This window comes from Polypterus senegalus, chromosome 1 (genome assembly GCF_016835505.1).
Source record: "Polypterus senegalus isolate Bchr_013 chromosome 1, ASM1683550v1, whole genome shotgun sequence".
In the NCBI taxonomy this organism is placed as follows: Eukaryota; Metazoa; Chordata; class Cladistia; order Polypteriformes; family Polypteridae; genus Polypterus; species Polypterus senegalus.
In genome coordinates, this window is record NC_053154.1 from 236,164,457 (window position 1) to 236,189,798 (window position 25,342).

Here is a 25,342-nt window from a genome sequence, read left to right on the forward strand (position 1 = left end):
AACGTCATTGGAGCCATTGACTGTACACACGTGAGGATAAAGGCTCCAGCAGGTCCAACAGAGCCTGATTACATAAACCGCAAATCATATCACAGTATTAATGTACAGGTAAGTACTGATAATATCTCACATTTATATACAAGAGGTGAAAGTGTAGTCGTCCAACATTAGCAATGTATGTCATTACCATTTCCTAAAATGTTTCAGATGGTATGCACTGCTGAACATCTAATTTCAAACATTGTGGCAAAATGGCCAGGATCAGTACATGATGCCAGAATTTTTTGCGAGTCTTCACTGGCTCAAAGCCTCAGACAAGGCAAGTCAACTAAAATTCACAAATATACTATAGTTTATTATACTACAGTCTAATGTGTCTACTTTCCATTATAGGAATTTTTCCTGGTGTGCTGCTTGGTGACAGAGGATACCCATGTCTACCGTTTCTTCTCACACCATATACAGATCCTGCAACACAAGCAGAAAGACATTTCAACCATGCCCATTGTAAGACAAGGGCACGCTTTGAAATGACATTTGGACAGTTAAAATCCAGGTTTAACTTCCTGCGGCATCTCAGAGTTACACCAGACAGAGCGTGTGACATTGTAGTAGCCTGTGCAGTTTAAAGTACCTTACAACTGGTAACAAAATGCATATGTAAAAGGAAATTTTAATGACTATACATTTTGAAGGCTTGAAACTGTTCTCATTTAGTTTTTAAATAGTTTGACATCCTTAACACAAAAGTTACTAAAATCATGTTCTTATGCATTTAACTTGTCAGCTATTTTCTGCCATGCAGCCTCACGAGCTTTGATAATACAGCTCGTGTTCCCCTTTCTAGTTATTATAGCTTTGTAGTCCTCATAGGCTTGTAATAATAATTCTTGCTCCGCCTGCGAAAAAAACGCAGCTCTTTCCTTAGTTTCCATTCTTACTTATCCAGCATCGATTAACAAGGCTGCCTTTTATATCGCGTGGGCGCGCACGAGCCTCGCTTATCAAGCTTGGCTTGAATTAGCGGAGATTAAATACACCTGAATTTTGTTCGTGGAACTCAATGAGCCTGAAGTGAACTGTTAGGCTAACTCAAGCGAGGCTATTACAAATAATCCTCGATTTTATAAGCTCGCTTTGTGGAACAGCCCCCAGGTCTATTAGTTGTTCCTTTAAACACTATTGACTGATGATATAAATTACCAGGGGTGGGGCATCATTATTTTAACTGACTAATGCTGGGTTCACATGTTCAGGGGAAAAATGTTACAGGATTGGATACAACTTAAGGGGATTTTGACTGTCTTCATCTGTAGAAGAATAATTATAAACTAGCATCACAGTGTAAGAATTTTTGCAATTAGAAAAGTATTGTTTAATGAAAACTATCATTCATGGACATTACAGCCATTATTATAATGCTTTAGCAAATTGAGCCACACAACTTTACTAGTGATAGTTGCAACAAATGTATCATTTAAAAACATCTAAATGTCAGTATTACTCACACAATCAAGTGTTCATGCATACACAGCATGCAATTCAGATTACACATTACACTTTCTCTGTTGTTCTTTGATGTTGTGAAAGACTTGGTTTCACAAATAACCCAAAAATGCTTGTTGAAATAAACAGAATACAATTTATTACATGAGGATAACAGAATATTATTATACTGTACAACAAAACATAAAATTATTAAAGTTTAGTTTAACTTTTTCTCTTCTATAGAAACAGGCACATAACTTATGAATTCTCTTTCTTGCCTTAGATTTTTTTCCTGTAATATAAAAAGGCACATAACTTATTAATTTTGATCTTTCAATTCACCTATTTAAGAAGGATAAGTTCTTTATCTGGTTATGAAGCATTTATTGGCTGCAAGTGTCATGTGGCTGTGCTAACTAACCCCTCCCCCACCCAGAGTTTCAATGTGCACATGGGTGTGAGTTGCTGCTCTGCACTTTCTTATTGAATTTAGGAAGACATACAACTAAGCTAGAACTTATTAATCACAAATATTGTTACACTTTAGTTATAGTTACACGAATGCAACAATACATTAGATACCTTTCTCATAACTACTAATTTAGAATTATTAGTTCTTGGAATCAAAGTGGGCGTACTTACAGTTCTGGTGTAAGTAAGGCTTTATTCCTTTCCTGGTCGACTTTCTCCATACACATGGAAGGATCTTCAGCACACTTTCTTTCTTTTTATTTAGGAGCTTGTTTCCATCTTTGCCTTGTTCACACCTTCTGGTTGTAGGAGGTAATGCACCTTCTTTGTGATGTTCAAACACACTGTGTCAATCCTGCTGTTGCTAGCAAAATCAAGCCTTTTGAACAACTCGTGATCAGTCATTTGCCATTTTCAACAAGATGAATACATTGCTTTACATGTACAATATTCATCTGCTTGGGCATCTTAGCAATCATTTTAATGGTACCCCTCTTCCAACTCCAATATTCCATTTCTTCAGTCCTGCCCTGGTTACCCTATACGCACTAGCGTCTCTGCTATGCAGCAGAAGTTACAGCCAGGTCAAGCAGTGATCTTAATGGAGGAAGCAATGAGTTAAGGTGTGTTTGAGGTTTTTAAAGGAAGTAATAGTGGTCTTGCTAATGGTTTCTTGGGGGCCCATCTTTTTGCTTGACTATTGGTGCAAACGTCTGTCCATCAATGTTACTTATCTTTGAGTTATTGTTCACACTTGGGAGTCCAGCTCATGCCATTCATGAGAAATGTCCCTGCAATGTTACATGGTCTTGTATTGATTGTCTTATCAGGTAGGTCACGAAGGCTGAATTTCAAAGAGAGGTCCACTGAAAAAGAAGCTGATTTTAAGAGTATCTGGCAAAGGCTTGCTAAGACAGAACTTGGGAAGAAATGGATAATGTCATGTCCTACATAGCAACTGCAGCATCAGTATTTAAATGAAACATTTGTATAAGTTTTGTTATATGTATGTCTACATTCCTGTGTAAATGATCTGGGGTACTCACTTTTAAGGCTATTACATATAAAATTCATAATTCTGCAAAATCTTTCAGCATTAAAGAATATTCAATGTTATGTATTATAAATTAAATTTAAGGGAATATAGGACTTTTAGCAATTTGTAATAAGTCCATTCAACCATCTAATAAGAGGTTGTAGAGGAAGCAACCAAAAAAATCAGTATACTGGAAGAAAAACCCGCACAAACACAATAAGAATAAGCAAAATCAACAGACAGAGTGACAGTGATCTTGAGGTTACCAGGTGGCAACATTAAACACCGGCTCAACATGCCACCCCTTTTCATTATTGAACCTATGCCTTTATAAACACATTATTTTGCTTTGCCAATATGTAATTACTGTGCAGCTAGAATACTGGTGTAAGTAATTACAGTATGCAATACTTAGTAAGGCAGCTGCAAAGAAGTCACTCAGGACCAATGCACAAATGAGATAAGTGTAAGATAAAGTATTAACAGGATAAAACAGTAAGAAGCTTTTTCTTTTAAATGGAAATACTTTTTCAATGTTAAAAGGCTTTTTCAAAAAGTGTTTCTCTTGAAAATAGGAGAACATAAAAAATTTTAAAGTACGATAGTGGAAAAAAGATTGTATTGAACATTTAGAGGTTTCTAAAAATTAAACTTAATTTGTACTTAATTCGTTCTGATCACCTAAATTCAAGTCTGTGGAGTGCTGACAAACAAATTAACCATGCAAACCATTATTACACTATAACTGTAGCTGAATATTTAAAAAACAATTTAGGGCTTATTCTCCAGTTCCAAACGTGCACGAGAAATCAATTACCTTTTTATAAGTAAAACACAATAGACTGTTAACATTTTATAGATGCCCTGCAATCACTTAATGAATTCCAATAGGCAAGGTTTTCAGCTTACAGTACCATTACCATGGAAACATGTGTCACTATAAATTGTTCTGTTGTGAAATGCTGTATAGCATTTCTTGTCAAAATTGCTTATCTTATCATGTTGAAGTATTTCACATTTTTGCTGGGCTATAAAGCCTTATACTATGCATTACTTTTATTTAAAAAGAAATACAACATAGTTGTGGTTTCAGTCTACAATAGATCAGCATAACATTTCTTCAAAAATAATGGCAGATACATTTCTACTGCTTACATTATAGACCGTACTGTTTTCAATTTCTGGCCAGTGATGGAGTTAAGAAGATTATGCTTGTAGACATGTTATATGTAATCAATTTTAACACTAACCTGATAGAGGATGAGGTGTTACTAGCAGTGTATGGAAATTTCTGGAAGCAGTAGCTGGCCTGCATATACTTCTAGCTACTTGATTCGTCATCAGAATGGGTTTTTCATGCCTTTGGAAGATTCTTAGCTCTTCAGGAGTTATCCACGTAGAATCAACTGTGAGTGCATTATTCAAATATACCTGAAACACACAGTAAATATATTCATGGTCTTATATTCACTCCAAGCCATCCAAGCAGAACTTTGTTTTTGTTTTCCTCCTTTAATGCAATTTACATTTTACATTTTTAACTGCATGATAGGGCTGGAAACAAAAAACCGTCATCACCCAATACAGGAATACTTCTGTATGACTCCATGAATTCCTAAATGGTAGAGTGTTGTTACAAAATTTCTGAGAAGTTAGTCTGTTTTCACCTGTTGCTTTGGGAATAACCTCCAATGAACCCAACACTTATAAAGCAGTCATTAAAACTGATTGATCACCCTGAATGTACAACTAGAGATTCTCTGCCGATTTCAGAGAAATAGTAGTAAATGATTTTTGTAAAATGCAAAAACAGCACTCTTTTCATTTTTTAATATAACCTTTCACAGTTCAGAAAGTTAAAACAGCAGTGTATTTCAAATAATATATTTTTTAACATTTTATTGAATTTTTTAAAAGCAAGTAACATTCCATACAAGCAAGTCAAAACTGACAAAACTAAATTCAAATCAACCCCCACCCATGAGAAAGAGAGCAAGGCCAACAGCCAGAGTAAAAAAAGGAGGAGAAAATCCTTTTCCCCTATTTAAATGCTTATTGTAAAATCTTATTGATTAGATCTTGCCAGGTTTTAAAAAAGTTTTGAAAAAATCCCCTAAGTAAGAATTAAATGTTTTCAAGTTTCGAATAGTATATATCATCAGTTGCCCACTGACTTAAAAGAGGTGCAAAATAAGTTTATGTGACAATAGTAAAGTAAAGGCAATTACAGTTTGCTTGTCTTTCTTCTCTTTAACATTACAATTACCAGAGCCTACGAGAAAACTCCTAAATTCGGCCCACCTTAAATCCGTTCGCACCTCTCCGTCAGCATCTTTTGTCCTATAAATGTGCCGTTAAGACAAGCAGCAAGCCACAGAACGTTCACAAAGTTCTCCCAGCTCATGCCTTGTTTGATTATCTGGGCGTGAAGTGCTGGAGTTTTAGAGTGGAAATAATAGATCATTATTTGGAACACATGCATTTCATGTGTGTTCCGTTTCTACAGTAATCTTTGTAAACACATTGTTAAAACAGAAACTTTTTAATATTCTAGTAATAAATGTTACAAAATGTAGGCATAAACTATGGAATGTGTGATCTTTGGACTCCAGCATTTCACTCTCAGATAATCAATCAAGGCATGAGCTGGGAGAATATTGTGCACGTTCTGCGATGGTGGGGGCAATGGAATAGCAGGCTGCTTGCTGCTTGTCTTAATCGGCACATTTACAGGACAAAAGAAGATGACGGAGTGGTGCAAACAGACTTAAGGTGGGCCAGATTTACGAGTTTTCTCGTAGGTTCTGGTAACTGGTAAGTGTTAAGCCCATCTGGGAGTACACCAAACACAGCTGTTAATGGATCAGGACGGATTTTGGTCCAGAATGATGTTCATTTGGTGCATACCCAAAACATACAGCCCAATGAGGCACGAGCTCAATTGCAACATGCGCAGGTTGGTTCTTACCCTGGAAACATTTTGGACAATTTTAAACAAGGCAGGTGACCTCAATAACAGATTTTCAGTTGAATAAATTGCATGCTTTGTGCATATGGTGCTAAAGTGAATTCTTGGCATTGGTTCCCTTCCACTCCTTTTCTGAAATGTTGAGTAAGAGATCCATTTCTGACTGTACTATGGGAACTTTAAAAGGAAAGGAGTTTAAAATGTTTTATATATTACAGAAATGCTGTCTGAGTCATCAAGACTGATCGATATTTCTTCCGGAACAGAAGTAGGTGGGATGTGAGGAAAACTGGGCAGATTTTGTTCAGCAAAGTTTCTAATTTGGAGGTAGTTGAAGAATTGTGTTGATGGAAAGTTAAATTTGGAGTGTAATTGTTTGTAGGATGCAAAGACATTTTCTATGTACAAGTCTCTAAGTGATTTAACCCTGTATGTTTTCCAAACATTAAAAATTGTGTACATTTCAGAGGGTGGAAAAAGGTGGTTATCGTACAGTGGTATCACAGATTAAAGCTTCCCTATCTTGAAGTATTTCCTACATTGGTTCCATAATCTAAGTGAATAAAGCACAATTGGGTTGTTAGTATATTGACAATAACTTGTATTTACTTGGGTATAAAGGAAGGAATATAAAGAAGTATTGCAGTATTTTATTTCTATTGCAGACCAAGCCTGTGTGTGTTCATCTACTTTGTATTTCTGTCAATGTCCAGGTTTTTATAGCTTGTATACTTGCCGCCCAGTAATAAAATTTAAAGTTAGGTAGAGCCATGCCCCCTTCAGCCTTAGATCTTTGCAGGGTCACACTTTGGATATGTGGATATTTTGAGTCCCAAATAGATGAGGTTAAGATTGAATCTAAATTCTTAAAAAAAATATTTCTTAATGTACTGTATATGGAAATGCTTTGAAATAGAAGCAGCATCTTAGGAAGGATATTTATCTTGCAAATGTTAATTCTTCAAGCTAAAGTGGACCATCTATGCAAGTCCTGCCTAACACTAGACTTACCACAGCCTACGAGAAAGCTTGTAAATCCGGCCCACCTTAAATCCATTGTCACCTCTCCGTCAGTGGCTTTTATCCTGTAAATGTGTTGATTAAGACAAGCAGCAAGCAGCCTGATATCCTATCCCCCCGCCCATTGCTGCAGTTCATTTCGCAAAGAAGTCTCTCAGTGCTCAGTGTTTATCTTCGAGTGAAATGCTGGAGCTTTATAGGGTAAAAAAAAGTACATCGTCATTTGGAATACATACATTTCATGTGTGTTCAGTGTCATCTCCATCTATGTTGGTAATTACTGGTGCATTGCAAACTTCCTGATTGTGGATTTGTTGAGCTAAGGTTACCCTTCTCTCACAGTAATGAAGTCACAATTTAAACATAAGTTGTTCCATTTCTTTTGTTGTCAAGAGGTTGAGTTCTGAAAGCAAAGCATGTCTTTTCCCATGTCTTTTGCCTCATTTGGAAACCTGGCATGTTCTTGATCTCTGATGACTTCCTGGTTTCCAATTTATTTTTGTGGGAGAGATTTGAAATAATCTATCCTCTTAAGAAAGCCTTCAGAGATTCCCAGAGTATTCCTGCAGAGAGGCGTCCTGCCCTGGGTTTTTTTCCTGCCTTGCGCCCTGTGTTGGCTGGGATTGGCTCCAGCAGACCCCCCGTGACCCTGTAATTAGTATATAGCAGGTTGGATAATAGTTGGATGGATTCCTGCAGAGACCTCTGAGGATGTAGTTGTCTCTAAAAAAAATCGATTTGCTCAGATATAAATTCTACACAGTTCTGTTAATAAAAGTGGGTCAAAACGCCAGCTGTGAGATGAGTATGTCTGGCATAATAATTTGAGCTCCCTAATGAAAGAGGCGAGGTCAGAGATAACAATAGCGTTGTACTTGCAAGATTTAATCATGGGCAAGAAACTTATCTATAAAGAAATAATCAATTCTTGAGCAACAGTGATGTACTGGTGACAAGAAGGAATATGCTCTTGAGTTTGGGTTTAGAAATCTCCAGGGGTCTGATAAGTTGTGATCAAGTACAAACTGTGTAATTGTTTTTGCTGTGTTAGATGTCATCACCCCTGTGGCAAGAGACCTATCCAGGTCTGGATTTAAAACACAATTAAAGTCTCCAGCCATTACAATTTTATGAGTGTTCATGTTAGGATTGGATGCAAATACATTTTGGATGACGTTTCTATCATCGACATTGGGTGCGTATATATTTATCAAAATCACTTAAATAACTCATGACGATCACATATCGCCCTTTAGAATCAGATACTACATCTGATACTACACATGAAATTGTTCTATGTATAAGAATTTCCACACCTCTAGTTTTATTTGCATAGCTAGACTGGAATATTTGCCCAGTCCAATCTTTGTGCAACCAAAACTGATCTTTGATTAACAAGTGGGTCTCCTGTAAAAATACTATTTTAGCATTTATTGCTGTTAGGTGGGAGAATTGTTTCTTTCTCTCATGTTCTTGATTTAGACCTATAACATTCCAGCTAACAAAGTTGTGTTTGGTCATGGAGACATTGCTTCTGAACTTTTGTTGACATTTTGTAGTCTTAAATTAAGACAGTACATTCGATAGTTTTGACTTAATTTCTATTTTTTTCCAGGAAGTCTATTGTTAAGTTGGCAAATAATAATTAAACAAATCTAACAATGTACAACCTGATAGGGTTACTAATGGCAAATTGATCTAATAAGAGGGCCAGACAACGATCACTCAATCACTGATTTTCAGGACAGGCTTGATTAAATTAAAACCAAACTTGCTGGGATCTAGGGAAATGGGGCCTACTCCTGGACTTTGGGTTAGGAGTGGTGCTTGCCAGGTGTTCCACATATCTCATATTGCTTTAGTTCTAAAAAGACCAGGAAAGCCACCATGAGGTATAAGGATTTAGTGCAATGTCAATACTAGAACTTACCAATGAAAACTGTCTGTAGATGTAGAATGTAACTTCTCTGTGGCAGAGGGAGCCAAATGACATGCAAGAGGTTGAAAACTACTGGGCAAACATGGTCTGATGCAGTTCTACACACAACACTGGCTTTAGAAACAGACTTTTCATTAAAGGATGGTCTATTTTCTACACTAGAACTATGTTACAGGAGAGACCCAGAACAGGAATACATACATACTGTATGATTGTGTAATGTACAGTTGGTGTTTGCACCAGTTCCAAGACAACAGATTCATTGCTCTACTCTGATCTAATGCCTGTGTAGTCCAACAGAATGCTTCTGAGGAAAAAGAGATTTACTGGGAGAAATACCTTGTATGATCTGAACTCATGGGTTGAGCTATTATTGGATTTCTGTGCTACTTATGGACTGTTCATAACAAACACCATGTCGGAAAACAAAAGACTACCCATGAGTATATTTGGTACCACATCACATTCAGTCAAAAAGCAATGCCCAACTTCATAGATGAATTACCGAAACTAAGCTTGTGTGTTCTGAGCAAAAAGTGGTGCTAAGTTGTCACTTTGACCCCTTTCACTGGTGAGCTGGCTCATACATTAAACACATAATGTACAGACCTGGAAAACACAAACAGGTTATGATGGTTTACAGAAAATGACTAGTAGATACCTTTCTATGGATAAGTTCCAAATGGAAAACTATATCCTGCATCTATAGAAACAGGAACAAAAAGTCTGAATGGACCCTGTTCAAGATCTCAGCAGTAGAGACACCTTCAAAGATCTATGGCCAAACGGTATTGCCTGTCATGACAGCAACTTTAGAATTCAATGGTAGATACCAGGGGTATGGAAATCTGTTAAGCTAAAGAAAGCTGCATTTTATCTAGTTTTATGTTAACCAACACATCTCCAAATTTGAATGAGAGATACCAAAACCCAAAATGGCAACAGCTACATCAGTGACCTAAGCAAAACTCTGTGGGTGGGTGGGTGGATTTTAAAGAGTTGTGGCAAACCATTCAACAACACAGCAAGGATAGGCTGGACATAACTGTGTCTGTGTCCAATAAAAGAGACTAGCTAATCCTAAGTGGAGAAATTCATGTACCTCACAGTTGTTCATAAGTAAGGAAAGAGGAGGCAATGAGATTGAACATCAAGTTAATGCAGTGGGAGCAGAGTTGCACAAGTTGTACTGAACTGTGGTATTAACATAGGAAGTAAATCCTTGGACAAAACTGAGAAAATGACATCAAGAATACAAGCAACCAAAATGAGGTTCCTGTATAGGGAATCCTGGACTCAATGTATGTAACAGGGTGTGGATGGCAAGAAAATATTGTAAAATGACCTTGGAGTGGCATAGCTGCTTTTCTGGATTTAGATTACACAGGTTTTGGCTGGGGCATGTATTAAGAATATGACCCTTGGCATGACCCACTGAGAAAAAAACCCAGGGGCAGACCGAGGACATGCTCATGGGAGTATCTCTCTCAGTTGCCCAGGAGAACTTCCTGAAAGAGAAAATTACCTTGTAAGCTTAGCGCACTGCTACAGCAACTACCTTTATGATCAGTGAAGTGAAAATGATGATAAATGATAACATCTCTAAAATATTTGAAATTATTTTCACAGTATAACTACAGTAATACTACATTATAACTACAGTAATACAGTAGTACTACAGTAATTCAATCATAGAAATGTATTATTCTCTACCTATAAAACCAAGCATACTGCATGAATAAATATCCAGCTTTAAAACTGAATTAAATGTCTGTAATGTACCATTTTATTTCTTTTTCCTTTTGAATTTGTTTTAAAGATATTTTATAAGCATATTACATAAAAGCATTCAAATACCCTTTTACTTAATACATTCCAAAATAAACAATTTTCTCTAAAATACATACAGTTTGAGTAAGTTACATTTGTATCCATAATAAGTAAATACAATTTCCACACATCACCAATTTTATCTTTTTGCATGTGGTATAACTGGCATGCCTAAATATTAATTGCATTTTTTAAAATATTAAATGGAAAAAAGTTATGGTTGGCAAACTTTCATTGGTGCTTAAATAATATGAAAGACTGAAATAAAACTGAGCAAATTAAAACACTGTACTTAATGTGGTCTGCTTAATGAGTATTTTGGACTTGGCAATGTCAAAAGAAAAAAGCACTGGTCAGAGACTATCTAGTTGTGTACAGCATTTTGGCTTCATCAACTGCATAAAATCATCCAGACCTTGGATATCCACCAGGTCTCCAATTAAAATAGTATATAGTCATGATTTAGTCCCCCATAATGACATATACAGCATAAGCAATATTAGGATGAAAATTTTGGTTAAAATTACTGCTATTAACATTGCACAAACACAAATGCATGTGCTTTTAACTATGGTGAACAAAGCATAAAACATGAACAAACTGATCAAAAACTATTAAGAAAGGTCCTAATGTGGAGAATAATTTAGGATTCAACACTGATTAGATATACTGTCATCAGATGGATACATATATGATTTATCCTTAGCAGTAACCTTGAGTGTGACTATGCAATTAGTTACATCAGAGTCTGACTGGGATGTAGTGGGCGGCAGAAAGAGTGTAATGATACGCTTTATAGTTTTAAGCCTGAATAAATCTTTTGGATGAAATAATATCATGCTGCAAAAAATCATGAATATTTCTATGCTTTCTGCCACTTTATGGTAATTCTAAGATAACTCATAAACATTCGTGATTGGGACACTGCCTACAACAAAAAACACAATGGCAAACAAAAAGCCATAAATGCAGTTTTAGAACAAACTAAAAACTGAACCATCGTTTGAATCAAGCAATAGTGATGATGATAGGAACTGATCATCAAATACTGACACGTAAAATGAAACTGATGCATGATACAGCACTGCACAACCAAACATTTCCTGTGAATTCGGTCACATGAAGCTTCAGTTCCATGAGACAGTAGCTGCATAACAAAAAGGCAAAACAATTGTGAACAAGCAAGGATAAGGAGAAGATAGACATCATTCCCTTAAGAATTGCTCACAATGCAGCAATGTTTGTTTCAGAGGAAAGGCAGCCTACAGTAACACAGAGATTGTCACTCGTGCGGATTACACACTGACATCCTATCCTATCATGTGCAAACAACAGAAAAGATATACAAAAAGTATGCAAAGAAATACACTTCTAGTGTCCTGACTGCATCATCAGGCTTTACATTGGTGACTACTGTCTCAAAACATGTCACACGAAGGACATGTACTATACCTGCATCAGTACAGCAGTGGACACTAAACATACCTTTCTATGGCATTTATGTTATCATTTTTGGTATTTGTGTTATATGCAATAACATTTTTATTACATTCAGTGTTTTTGGCTCATTTTTCTTGGGGTAAACATAATGCTAATAGGCTACCTCAATTGAAGTCAATATTTAAAAGTTATGGTAAAAGGGCATTGTAACAACTAAGGCAGTGTATACTGTAAACATTAATAATGTTTAGAAGCTTTTCTTTCAGAAAACTTGGATTTGCACAGAGTAATAATAGCATGAAGTTGACAAAGACAGTGAAATAGACCAGCAAATTTTACTTCTGGGAATTGAAAATCTATAAGAAGCTAGGCATATACTTCAAGCCTGAAAGAGGGGCACTCTGGTGATCACAGTATCACAAAGTTTTTCCCTGATAACAATCTTATATATAAAAGTGTACACGTGGAAGTGTGTGTCTGTCTATCCGGCTGGGAAGTGCGAGGCTACAGCATGAACCGCAAAGAGCCGGCATGTCAGACCCAAGTTAAAGAGTTGGAAGAAGAAAGAAGTACGAGGCTTCAGCATGAAGCTGAAAGAAATTGACTCCATTGCCAAAGTGAAACCGCCGAGAAAAGACAAACGAGAGAGAAACTCACATAGCCATTGATAGACAAGGAGGGTGAGCACATCAGTAAAGTGAAACTGCAGACTCTGCATTTCAATTTTTTTTCTGACGATTTCAATAGTTTGTAAGAGCGATTACACAGCTAGTGTCAGATAAAAGTGTGCTATGCTGATTTGTTATGACTAATGTATCATTACCTAGCAATTGTTTTGCAATATGCCGAGTATGAACATTCATTCCACTGCTTATTGGACTTTAAGTACTTCCAAGGACCCAGTAATCTATACTAATAAAAGGCAAAGCCCTCACTCACTCACTCACTGACTCACTCACTGACTCATCACTAATTCTCCAACTTCCCGTGTAGGTAGAAGGCTGAAATTTGGCAGGCTTATTCCTTACAGCTTACTTACAAAAGTTGGGCAGGTTTCATTTCGAAATTCTACGCATAAGGGTCATAACTGGAAGCTATTTTTTCCCATATAATGTAATGGAGTCTTGAGTTGGAGATGGGTGGGGGGGAGTTTAGTGTGACATCATCACGCCTCCTACGTAAATACGTAGAGAACAAGGAAGAACTCCAGCGATGAGCACAAAACGCCATTTCACAATTGAGAAGGCAGAAAAACATTATGAAGCAAATGATGCATACAAGCATATTCATAAGTACAGCTACTGCGGAAACAAAGCACGGCGTGAACCGTAAGTTTATATTAAATTAAGTTCATAGGCTACCACTAGCGTTTGTAATTTAGTGCCTGCCCATATAAGGCCGTCCATCAGCGGCAATCCAATACAAACACTGCCGGTAAATATTCACGTGTGAAGGACTGTGCTTATGCAGAGGAAGATGAGATGGTCAGGGTGGTGTTTGGCACAAACTCATTGAAACTGCGAGAGAAACTTTTAAGTGCCGGGTCTTAGCTGACATTACGAGATGGCACCAGTACAGCTGGGAACCTTCGATGCAAGAACACCAAGCGGCTCACGTGAACTGGCGCAGTGCACAGACAAAAGCAACAGTTCCAAAGAGTGCTGAACAAAACCGAATTACACAATTGAGAAGGCAGCAAAAAAGATGAGGCGTCTTATACATACAATCATATTCATAAGTGCAGCTACTGCGGAAACAAAGCACACGGTGGAAAAAGTGAATGTCCCGCTAAAGGAAGACAGTGTAAAAAAACCCGTGCATGCAGTTTGTCACATCACAGATAAAAGGAAGACGAGCTGTTTATTGATGCAGTAAGGAACTAATCGATGAATGAAACCTCTTATCTTTACAGCGATTGACAAACACGGAATGTAACTTGAACACATCCTACAAATACGAGCCTGATTGAAAGAAATAATGATAATCAAATCCTTGATGACAGCAACATTCAATAACACTCACAAAACAATTACTGTATATTGACAATCATGTTACGTTATTTTTAAAATGTTCCCTTTTCTTTTTCATAACTTCTACTTCTCCACTGCGATACGGGTATATATATATATAATGTATATATATACCCGATCTACAATACATACTTTAGCATAGACAAGCCACACGCTGTGGCTAATTGTAGAGTCTTAAGCCTCTAACGCCGACATTCGAGGTTCGATTCCGAGAGGGATGTACTGACTATGTGCTGCGCTACCGATTCATTTTACCTTAGCATCTCCTTGGTTTGGGGCGTATGAAAAAATATTAGGTTAGCAGAATCATGTTACGTTATTTTTAAAATTTTCCCTTTCTTAGCACAAGCACAGCTGAGAAGCTTCGATGCATGTACTCCATAGCAGCGTTAAAAATAGCGCATTTAATCACACTTTCAATTCCAAGCAAGCGGGAACTTTTGTCAATGCATGATTTCCTGGTACATCCATTACACTGATGCACACATCACAGCTACAAAAATGTTAGAGTCGGAATAAAGCGCGTTCCTACGACTGATCATTTCGACTACCCGAGCGAAGCCTTGATAAAAGCATGGTTTTGTGCACACTGAAAAGCAAGCAAAATTAGATGCATTACAGAAAGCGGACTTTGTGGCTCTTACTGGGGATCATTGGACTTCCGTGACCGTTAGTAATTCTAATTACATCTAATTACAAAATGTTCAATGATCACACTGTTTTAGCCTAATGTACAAAATAATTTTGGCTAATGTTACTCAGAGTTTAAAGAGTAAGCTGGTCAAATTACCTTTTATGTTTCTGACTTATTTTTTAAGAAGAAAAACTGCACTTTATGGTGAAATTTTGGTTATTATTATTTAAAGACAATACTATTCTGAAAATGTACTTAAAGTACTTAAACTACCACTTTATTTTTAAGTCTGCCCAATTTTAACCAGGGATGATATTTTTGTTTCTGTTTTGAATTCAAATGCAGTTTAAAAGCTTTTTTCAGAAATTAAAACAGCTTCAGTTTACAATATTCATGTCCATGTCTATTATTTGATTCTGTCGCCCACTAAAACCGTTTTAAATAAAAAAAAAAACATTTGTGATTTGGGGCAAATTCGTGTGCGATTACATACGATTAATCAAGATTAATTCTTACACAGCCTCTAATTAATTGGATTAATTTTTTAATCGAGTCCCACCTAATATATATATATATGTAGATATATATATGTAGATTTGTATATATATGTGTATATACAGTATATATGTAGATATGTATATGTTGTATATACAGTATGTATATATGTGTGTGTGTATATATACAGTATGTGTATATATATGTATATGTATATATATGTTTATATGTATATATATGTTTATATATGTGTCTGTGTGTGTGTGTGTATATATATATATATATATATATATATATATATATATATATATATATATATATATATATATATATATATATGCCAGTAACACTCATGACAATTACAAAACAATTACATTGTCAATCATATTACGTTATTATTAAAATGTTTCCTTTTCTTTTTACTTCTCGCTGCCAATCGCAGGTATTTTGCTATATATATATATATATATATATATATAAATAGATAGATATGACAACAACACTCATATCAATGACAAAACAATTACATTAACAATTATCCTACGTTATTTTTAAAATGTTTGCTTTTCTTTTTCATAACTTCTTTAACACACTACTTCTCCGCTGCGAAGCGCGGGTATTCTGCTAGTATAATATATACTGTAGTAATACTTGGGAGTCGAGTGCAATGATACTGCAATTTTTAAGTTTTGCAATGTACTAAATATGGATATTCAACTCTGTAATTTCACTATAGTTAAAACTAAAATCATATCACATTGGCAAAAATTCTAATCTGCTATAACACAAATTCATTAAAAATATTTTTAATACAAGATTTCAAATAAGTCATTCTTCAGCATAAGACTTGGAAAACTTTTACATTTATTTGCATAGAAGACACTTTTATCCAATGCAACTCAAATGATAAATAGAATCTGGAGGGCATAACAGATACATTTGTGTTAGGTGACTCCTTTTTAGTTGAGGTCTTATGTTTGTATTACATCTGTCAACCAATCATTGACATTGGGATATTAATTTTAATATTTAAAATATTGTCTGAATATTGTCGGAACTGTATTGTCGGAACAATACAGCATATAGATGTGGTTTAAAAGCACTTGAGACTGAGTGGGCACGCTGGTACTATTAATATGGTACTATTGCTGTTACTATTAGTACACAAGGATTATAGTGAAGTGAAATAAAAGAGATGTAGTTTAATCTAATGAGAATTTATGTTTTGCACATATTAGTGAAAGTATTCTATTTTTCTTTAGCAAACTAGTTTCAGTTATATAAATATCTGTAAATAGTATGGACAGAATTGTGTTATAGTTATGTTTGTTAATAATAAATAATAATAATGCTAACAATAGGAAATTGCAGTGTAACGAGGTAGTTGTAATATTAATTAAAGGCCTTAAAAAACAGTCAGTACTATTATTACTACTACCCATTATATCTATTTATTTTTTTTGTGTCCCTTTACTCTTTTAGAATTAACTGTTTCTGGTATTTCTTACCATGACTGCTAGTACTGTTCCTACGTGAGTGTTTGCCTGTAGTAGCAGTGTTCCTCTTAAAACAAAGGTTTCTTTCTTTAATTGACATACTGGTTGATTGTGTTGTTTTAATAGACCCAACATCACCTGCAGTGTTAACCTGTAAGTATCCATAGGTTGAAATAACACAACGGTTAATTCAAAAAAGTTTTGGAATATCGGGCTTGGTGCTTATAGACTTTGCTAAAAGCAGGCAGCTTATAGTCTTGTTGTTCCCTTGTTCCTTTTTTCTTTTTGCATGCTCAGTTACTCTTTACTTTATCTCTGTTGGAGGAAACATCGCTTGATGCAGACTATATGTAGGTTGTAACCTATTAGTTGTTCCCTGAAGGTCAATTTGTAATTTTCTTAAATTTCTTTTAATTTCAGTTTTTGGTAACCTAAACTTTAAATGTAAACGTTTGCCAGTTTCCTACGGATCTCTTTCAGGTCGCACATTGCATTCCAGCTGGTTAAATCTGAAGAAAAACAGAGGTGTTGTAAAACTTTGGAATGGAACTGTAACTTTCTCTTGGTTTGTCTAATTTATCCAGCTTGAACCCTGTACCACAGTTCTGCTGCCAGACCTCTGGCGAAATGACACCCAAGGCCTCCGCCGAGGCGATCCAGGTCACCATGGCATACAGCCTGAGCGGCTCTGTGCCGTTCAGGGTAAAGTTGGCAGAGATGGTCAGGAAGCAGGCCAGGAGACGCGTGCGGGCAGCAGGTGGTGATCCTGGGGACTCCAAGCTTGTGTGCAGCGCCAGCGAGCTCCAGTTTAACAGTACCGGGGGTCAAATTTTTAAATGGTTGCTGACCCATGACCTCGGCTATGCAGTCATGGTGTTGGCAACCCATCTCAGGGAGCGCGAAGATTGCCAGGTGTCGGATAGCCCGCTGGCGAGCAATAAGTACGCCCTGGAGTCCCACGTCTGGCTCTTTCCCAACATGAAGATGGCCATCCGTCATCGACGGGAGAGAGACAGGTCGGCCAGGACCCTGGATGAGGGCAAGAGTCTCGTCGGCTTCAGCGAACACAGACACCTGACGTTTCAGGCCCTTTACGATGCAGAAGATCGGGAGGCCAAGAGGTGAGAGACTTTTGGGTGAGGTCTAGGGGAAGGGCACAGCAAGATAGTGGGACGCTGCTTGCATTTGTTCACTTGTTATTGTTCTGGCTGTTGTACCCCAACGCAGATTCATCAAATGGCTTCAGCGCCAGACCACCAAAGTCGGGACCAAGATGTATGCGTTCCAGCTGTATGTGCAGCGGAGAGACGAGCTGAAGGAAGCAGCAACCTCCTCCCTTCCCAAAACCACCACTGTTGCCCCCACTGCCTCGCTCTCTCTGCAGCAGCCTCCGTCGTCGAGATTCCCAATGACATGCTGCTGTCGGCCTACATGGATCGTTGTAAACACGGAACACATATGAAATGCAAGTGTTCCAAATAACGATATATAGTATTTATAAAAGGTGTCATTTTGCTTGACTTCTCACTCTATACAGCTCTAAGCAACTGACACGCAGGTAAACAGACTTGATCTGAGAAAACTGTCAGGGGTGGGGGGATGTGATAGCAGGCTGCTTGCTGTTTATCCACACATTTACAGGAAAAAAGATGCTGACGGAGAGGTGAGAAGCGATTTAAGGTGGGACGGATCTACAAGTTTTTTCGTAGGTTCTGGTAATTCTAGTGTTAAACCAGTTCCCTCTTTTTCACAGGTGAGCTCACTGGCATCCAGTACTTATTTTCGCAGTCCAGTCGAGTGCTGGAGGAAGTGATTGGAAGGGATCCCGACGCTCCAGATGGGACTGATACAGACGACGATAGTGTCAGTGAGGGCTTCAAAGAGGACGAGGGGTCGGTAGAGGAACCTCTGGACAAGACCCTCTTCAGCCTTGAGGAGGACTTCACCCGACAAATATCCAAACCCTTGTCGTCTGAGAAGTCCCAGTTGTGCCCTGCCATCAGCACCTCACAGTCTGGGCCAGCCGACCAGCAGACCTCCCCTGGAGACGAGGCCATTCAAAAGGTGTCCCACGATCCGGTAAGTCTCTCCCGATGAGTCATGATATACCTGTGGAATATCTGATGAGTACTCCCCTTTCTCACTTTTGCTCTCTCCCCCAACAGAATAGCTTTGGACCTGACACTGGCCTGGGTTACGAGCACGTGGTAAACCTGCTCTGCAGTCTTTTGAAGCTGCGTCACCATGCCTACGTGACACAGCAGCAAGTGGCGGAGATCGTCGCCCTCTGGGAATGATTGTAGGTCTATGGTCGGCCAAAGCAGACAAGCCGCACAGATGCCAAACATCAGCCGTTTGTATAGAGCAGTTTGTGAAGACCGTTTGTATACAGCTTTCCAGGATTCACCCCGAAGGAACCACCATCTGCGGAGTGAGGGTGAACCGCTGGGCAACTGTAATGCGCGATTACATCTGCATTCAGGAGAAAGTCCTTACAAACCCGGTACTCATGGCCCAGGCACATATCCAGTTATTCCACCTCAATCAGCACACCCTGGACAATGGTAAGTACTCACTGGACAAGTGGGATCCACCATGTCCCTCTCCTCCCTCCCACCCTGACTTACTTTGCTTTGTGTCCCTGTAGGCACTATGCTCGCACCAGGCAGCTGATACGGTGGGCTCTGGAGATGGCTGTGCCATTGCCAAGCAGCTCGGCCCTTGCTTCAGAACCCACCCCTGCCATACGCCCACGGCCGATGGGCCCCGAGGAGTCTGTTGCAGAACAGTTTCACTTCTGTGACACACCTGAACTGTCCGGTCAGGCGACACAGCGGGCCCCGTGGATGTGGCACCACCCCCGTGCCACATGAAGCACCCGCCACCCAACACTGCCATTCCTCCACTTTCATTGCCACCGGCGGGAACTTCAGTACCCCGCACCACTACCTGGCGGCGGAAGAAAAAGCAGGAGGCGGATGAGCTGGTACAACAACAAGGTATCCCCCCCAAACAAAGGAAGAAGGTGGAGGCCTATGTTTGCCAGCGCTGTGGGGGAACCATTTTGCTCCACCTCAGCCTGAAAAACAGTTCCTGGAGGAAAAGAGGAAGGAGAAAAAAAAGTGTGCCTCGGGGGATGGCCATTAAAGAATTTTTATTTATTTATTTATTTAATCTGTAGATGGGCCCATATTTGGCTTTTTTTTTGTTCACGAGGAGGCCTGCTTAAGATTTTGTTAATTTGTATACATGTATATATAAAAAAAGCCAACATCTGTCTGTATGTTTGTCCACATTTCACAAGAAAACTACTTAACAGATTTAGATAGTTTTTTTCTATAATTTGCTTGAACATTCCGGTTGATTTTGCGACTCCTCTCAGTTCGCTTGCAGTACCGATTTATTTGTGCAAATCCGAGAGAGAGTCTGTGGGACAGGCGGGGGGGTGGTCCCTCCTCACTCATGAGCCAGCCTACATTTTAGACGGTCTACCTCTTGCCATGTGTTGAAGTGTATCTTGTTTCTGCTTAGCTACTGATACCTGATTGTTCAACAGACATTATCGTCTACAGATTAAGGAGTAACATTTGATGGTTTTGAGAGAGATCAGAGCTACATGTGTTTTATAGGGTAGCTGCTGATTGCCAGAGATATCACAGCCATATATGTTTCAAACCACACGGGGAACGCTCTCCCGTCAGGGCTGAACATGATCAGATAGACTGCCAACATTTGAGTATACCAATCTTCCAATTTGTAATTATTCTATAGCGTTATTACCAACTAAACCATATTGCACATAGACAATGAACACACAGCTTGCAATATATTATTGTGTTAAGGGTTCTATATACTACTCCCACTTTTCTTCCAAAATGTTGCTGTAACATTTTGTGATTATTTTCCTACCATTATTCCTCCATATGTTTCTGCTGTCATATTGTTGCCACTTACAGTATATTAGCAAAAGTGTGATAGTTTTGTATTAATAAAGTTGTTTACTACACAATCTGTTTACAGCAAGTACATGTTTTTGTTTTTCCTGAACCCACATCCTGAAATTGTATTTTCCCTCATTTCTGGTTTTGATGGAGTAGCTGAACATATATACCACTGACTGTTCCCTTTGGTTTGCCATCTTTATTTTTCTGTTATCTCCAAAACATATTGTGGTTTTAATTTCAACTGTGCTTATATATGGTGTTTTTGAAAGCTCTAAAAATAAAGAAATTCAAGGGCAGCTGGTTGTTTCTTCAGGTAATCAAAATAATCATCAAATTGTCATTAATAATGTGTAACAGAATATGACGACGTACTGTTTGCTTCATTTCTTGATTTTCCCTTGTCAGTGATGTGCTTTGTATGGTGAAAAATCAAACTGTTCGATGACCTGTTTGACCTTTAATGGGTGATTTATTCTTATCTTGGCTAAATTCAAAGGCCTAATTTCTTTGTGAAGAGCCTGTATTAAAGAAATTTTAGCATCCAAATCAGACAATTCATAAATTGATGGATTGTAAAATGATTATTTCTTAGTTTTTCTCGGACAATACCTTTGTGCTTTTCTTGTTCTTCAGCATCTCTATTGAGCACAATCTACTGTAGTACCCCTGAAGAGATTTTGAGTTTTCCCTAGACGTTCAAAGTTGTTCGCTTTCATTACTAACTGAGTTTAAACCTTAAAACCTTCATTAATCCTCCTTGCTGTTGAAAAACATGCTGGTTTTGATTTTAAAAGTTGTATAATGTTTCATAAATTAGTATATACTCAAAGCACTTCATTAATACTAAATTCAGAACAATTAGACTTAGTCATTCATTCCCCTTGCTTTATTGTTCTTGGTTACAGAAAGAAGCACTGATATTTTACAAAGTTCAGTCATTACTTCTCTGTATATTACTTATTGAAAGATGTTCTGAAAAGTTTAAGGTAATCAGTCTGCCCAAACTTCTGCGGTTTTACAGCGGAGTATTCTGTACTCTGGTATTGCAAAATTAAATTAGCATCTAATAGCAACAACAGTTATGTCAACATGTGCAAGAGCTAGAATATTTATTACTGTTTTGACCGCATTTGTATGTACTAAAATAAAATCAATGTCATCAAACCTGCAATAGAAATTATTCAGATTATATTAGAGTATTATTAGAGTAAAGAGCTCTAAATTCAAAAATGATGGTTTACTTGTTTTAATTTATATTTTCAATATTAGAATCAATATTTAAAAAATAAAAGACCTGCAATAGTTCCATAACAGAAACAATAGCTAGTAAGCAGCCAGTCAAACTGCAACTCTTGTTTACTATTTTACTACATTTTTTTAAAGCAAAACAAAAACGTTCATCATATATGATGAAGAAATGTTGTTTCCTTTAATATTCACAGGCATATAATATGCTACTTGTTAAACAAGTTCAGTATCTTAATAAACTGCAAGCTGTATGTAATTTGGACGCAGTATGCAGATGGAACATCATTGGCTAAAAGAATGGGATAAATGGGCTATGATCCTCTCCTATGTAAATATGTTAGAAGCTGATTCCCACAGGGCTTAGTTTAGGGGACAATGCTATTTCCAATATGGTTTACATAAATAATTTAGGTAAATGTAATAAACAGTACATTTAAATCTTAAATGACATTTACAGTAATTAGGCAAATTAGCAAATACCCTAGAGACAACTAAAGCAATACAGATGGACTTATTCAGTATTCAGGATTAATATAAAATGGTATGCGGCAAATTAATTCTGATTTAAATAATTGATAATAAAATATAAGTAAAATGAACTTGTCACTTGTCCTGTTGATTTATTCTGTACTGGGCTGCTTATGTTTTAGAAACTCAAATAGCTTAATATTGATTTAATTATTTACTTTTTTGAGTGTAGCTAACTTGCTGATTCTTAACATACTGAATATGTAATGTAGGAGATAATAATAAGATAAAGCACAAAGAGGCAGAGAAAATGCTGATACACTGTTGATGATGTCTGTTTTAAAGATCACTGTTCAGATTTACAAATGAAAGCAAGTCCAGATTATTATAATAGTGGCTCCGTACACACTTTTCTATCATCTGTGCCTGATCTTTAAAGAACACTGATTAGCTATCCAGTTCATAATTACTTAAAGAAGACATTTTGCTGTACATTAATTAGTAAGGCAATCTACAGTATATGAAAAATACTTCATATCAGCATCTAGCATGCATGTAATGCACATATATATGCATAACATATATATACCATTTTTATGCCATGCTCTCATAGAACAAAAAGACAGCAATGAGTGGATTGCATATCAATCATATAATCTTTTCAAGTTACACAAATACAGGTCATATTTGCTCTGTTGATAGACATGGGCTAAATGTTTAGACCACAGAGCTGAAAGTACATTTATCAGGGCAAACTGATTTTTCTGTAACAATCTAAAAGCCTATTCTGACTCTTTATACCAGCATGATGGAAAGGTCTGTGCTTCCTGTAAGGGACTGCTTTAAAAACAGGTCTAAAGAGACTGTAAGTTCACATTTACTATTTTAGTTCCAGATATTGATTGTTAAAGCACTTCTGTGATAATCAGTGATTGGACATAATGCACTTCAACCTCAAACAAACGAGGCTTAATTGAACTTTGGTCTAAAGGTCAAAGACAATTTTTGTGGGAATTTAATCAGACCTAACGCTATACATTCTTATTTTTTGGTGTTGAACTGGTGTGTAACATACTGTTAGACTGACTTATGAGGTTCACATGCTGTATTTTACAGGAAAAAAGCCTAATTTATGTAGAAGAAACTTAAAGATGTAAGGGTGGTAGCCCTAGAACATTGAGCTGCAGGGTTGTTGCAATATGCATTTTGGTTTTTGTATGTACTGGCTAAGATCTACAGTACATCTTAGCAAATAGAACTGGTTTGCTTTAAACAAGTGACCCCTTCAGAGGCGATTACGTATTTCTTATTTGTGTTTAACACTAGAATTCCTGAAACCTACAAAAAAAATCGTAATCCTGACCCACCTTAAATCCCTTCACACCACTCCATCAGCGTCTTTCGTTTTGTAAATGGTGTCTATAAGCACAAGCAGAAAGCAGCTTGCTTCCCCCCTACCCCCACCACTGCAGGAAGGACAAAAAGCTCTCTCAACTTAAGCCTTGTTTATCTGGGAGTGAGGTACCTGGAGCTGTGTAGGGTAAATAATATATCGGTATTTGGAACACATGCATTTCATGTGCCTTCCGTATCTACAAAGATCTATGTAAGTGTAGGATGAAAGGAAATGCAAGAAATGTTGAACACATACCTAAAAGACAAACTTTATTCATGTTTTAGTACTAATGACAAAATTTTGACATGAAGTGCATAATGAGTGAAGACTGAAGTCCAAATATCAAATAAGCACTTTCACAAAGGGTACAAGTAAAACAAAACAAGTGCACTTTTATTTAAGACTATAACCGAAGAAAAAGAAATTGGGTTAGTGTACTTTGTTGCCACAACTGCTTTGGAACTACAGCCATAAGGACTGCTGACTCATAATCAAGAGGGTCGTGGGTTTGAGCTTTGTTATTTTTTCCCAAAATAAACGTTTTGAGTAGTGAGCTGCTCTTATTGTTACTATCATATGATAAAAACATACATTTGATTTGAGTCTGTACCAGCCGGTGTAAATGAATGCTACTTGTAAAGGTTAGCGTTTTTTTTTTATTCAGTTTTATTCTCTCAGTCGTGTTCACACTCCCCCTGATCTGACACTGCTGTTTACAAATAAAGATGTGCTATAACAGAGGTGAACTCAGATGAGGATGAGGGTTCTACATCGGAGAAAGAAAACAGAAGCACTCCCCGCTAGAAATGTCCACTCACATATAAGAACAATGCAACTGCACCGGGGTAAAGGCAAAAGATGGCACTGTTTGGATGCAGCAACAGGTCAGGCGTCATCCTGCCAGTCAGTCTGCCCCACACCTGTACTTCAATGAAACAGCACAGCTTACACAGCTCGCCAAGGTATTGTGCAAAGTCCAGTTTGTGATTATGTTTTGTGATGGTCTTTATTTAAAAACATTTATATGTTACTTGTATAAAAGCCGCATCGAACGTTATTTACCTTAGATTTATTTACTTATCTTCCTACAGGGTAAAGTAACAAGTAACCTGCAGAGCTTACTCTGTTTGATTGGCACGGGCATGTTCACAAAGTACATGTGTACTGAAGTGACTTTAGTTGCAGTTGTACCTTTACAAATACCATACATTTTCACTGGCTGTTACAGACTCAAATCAAATGTATGTTTTTATCATTAAATAGTAATAATAAGAGCAGCTCACTACTAAAAACATTTATTTTGGGAAGCGGCAAAGCTCGAACCCGCAACCTTTGATTATGAGTCAGCAGTTCTTATGGCTAAACTACCAAAGCAGTTGTGGCAATGAAGTACTAACCCGATTTCTTTTTCTTCGGTAATAGTCTTGAATAAAAGTGCC

At 37.3% G+C, this 25,342-nt stretch overlaps 1 protein-coding gene across 2 annotated transcripts in view; it reads right to left on the reverse strand.

Annotated features, from left to right (window-relative positions):
- LOC120539918 (transcription elongation regulator 1-like protein) overlaps positions 1 to 25,342 on the reverse strand; it is a 742,345-nt gene that overhangs the window by 595,115 nt on the left and 121,888 nt on the right. For both annotated transcript variants that reach the window (XM_039770261.1, XM_039770271.1), the window contains exon 4: positions 4,246 to 4,426. In XM_039770261.1, the coding sequence (XP_039626195.1) occupies positions 4,246 to 4,426 (181 nt within the window). The remainder of the gene's footprint in view (positions 1 to 4,245; positions 4,427 to 25,342) is intronic.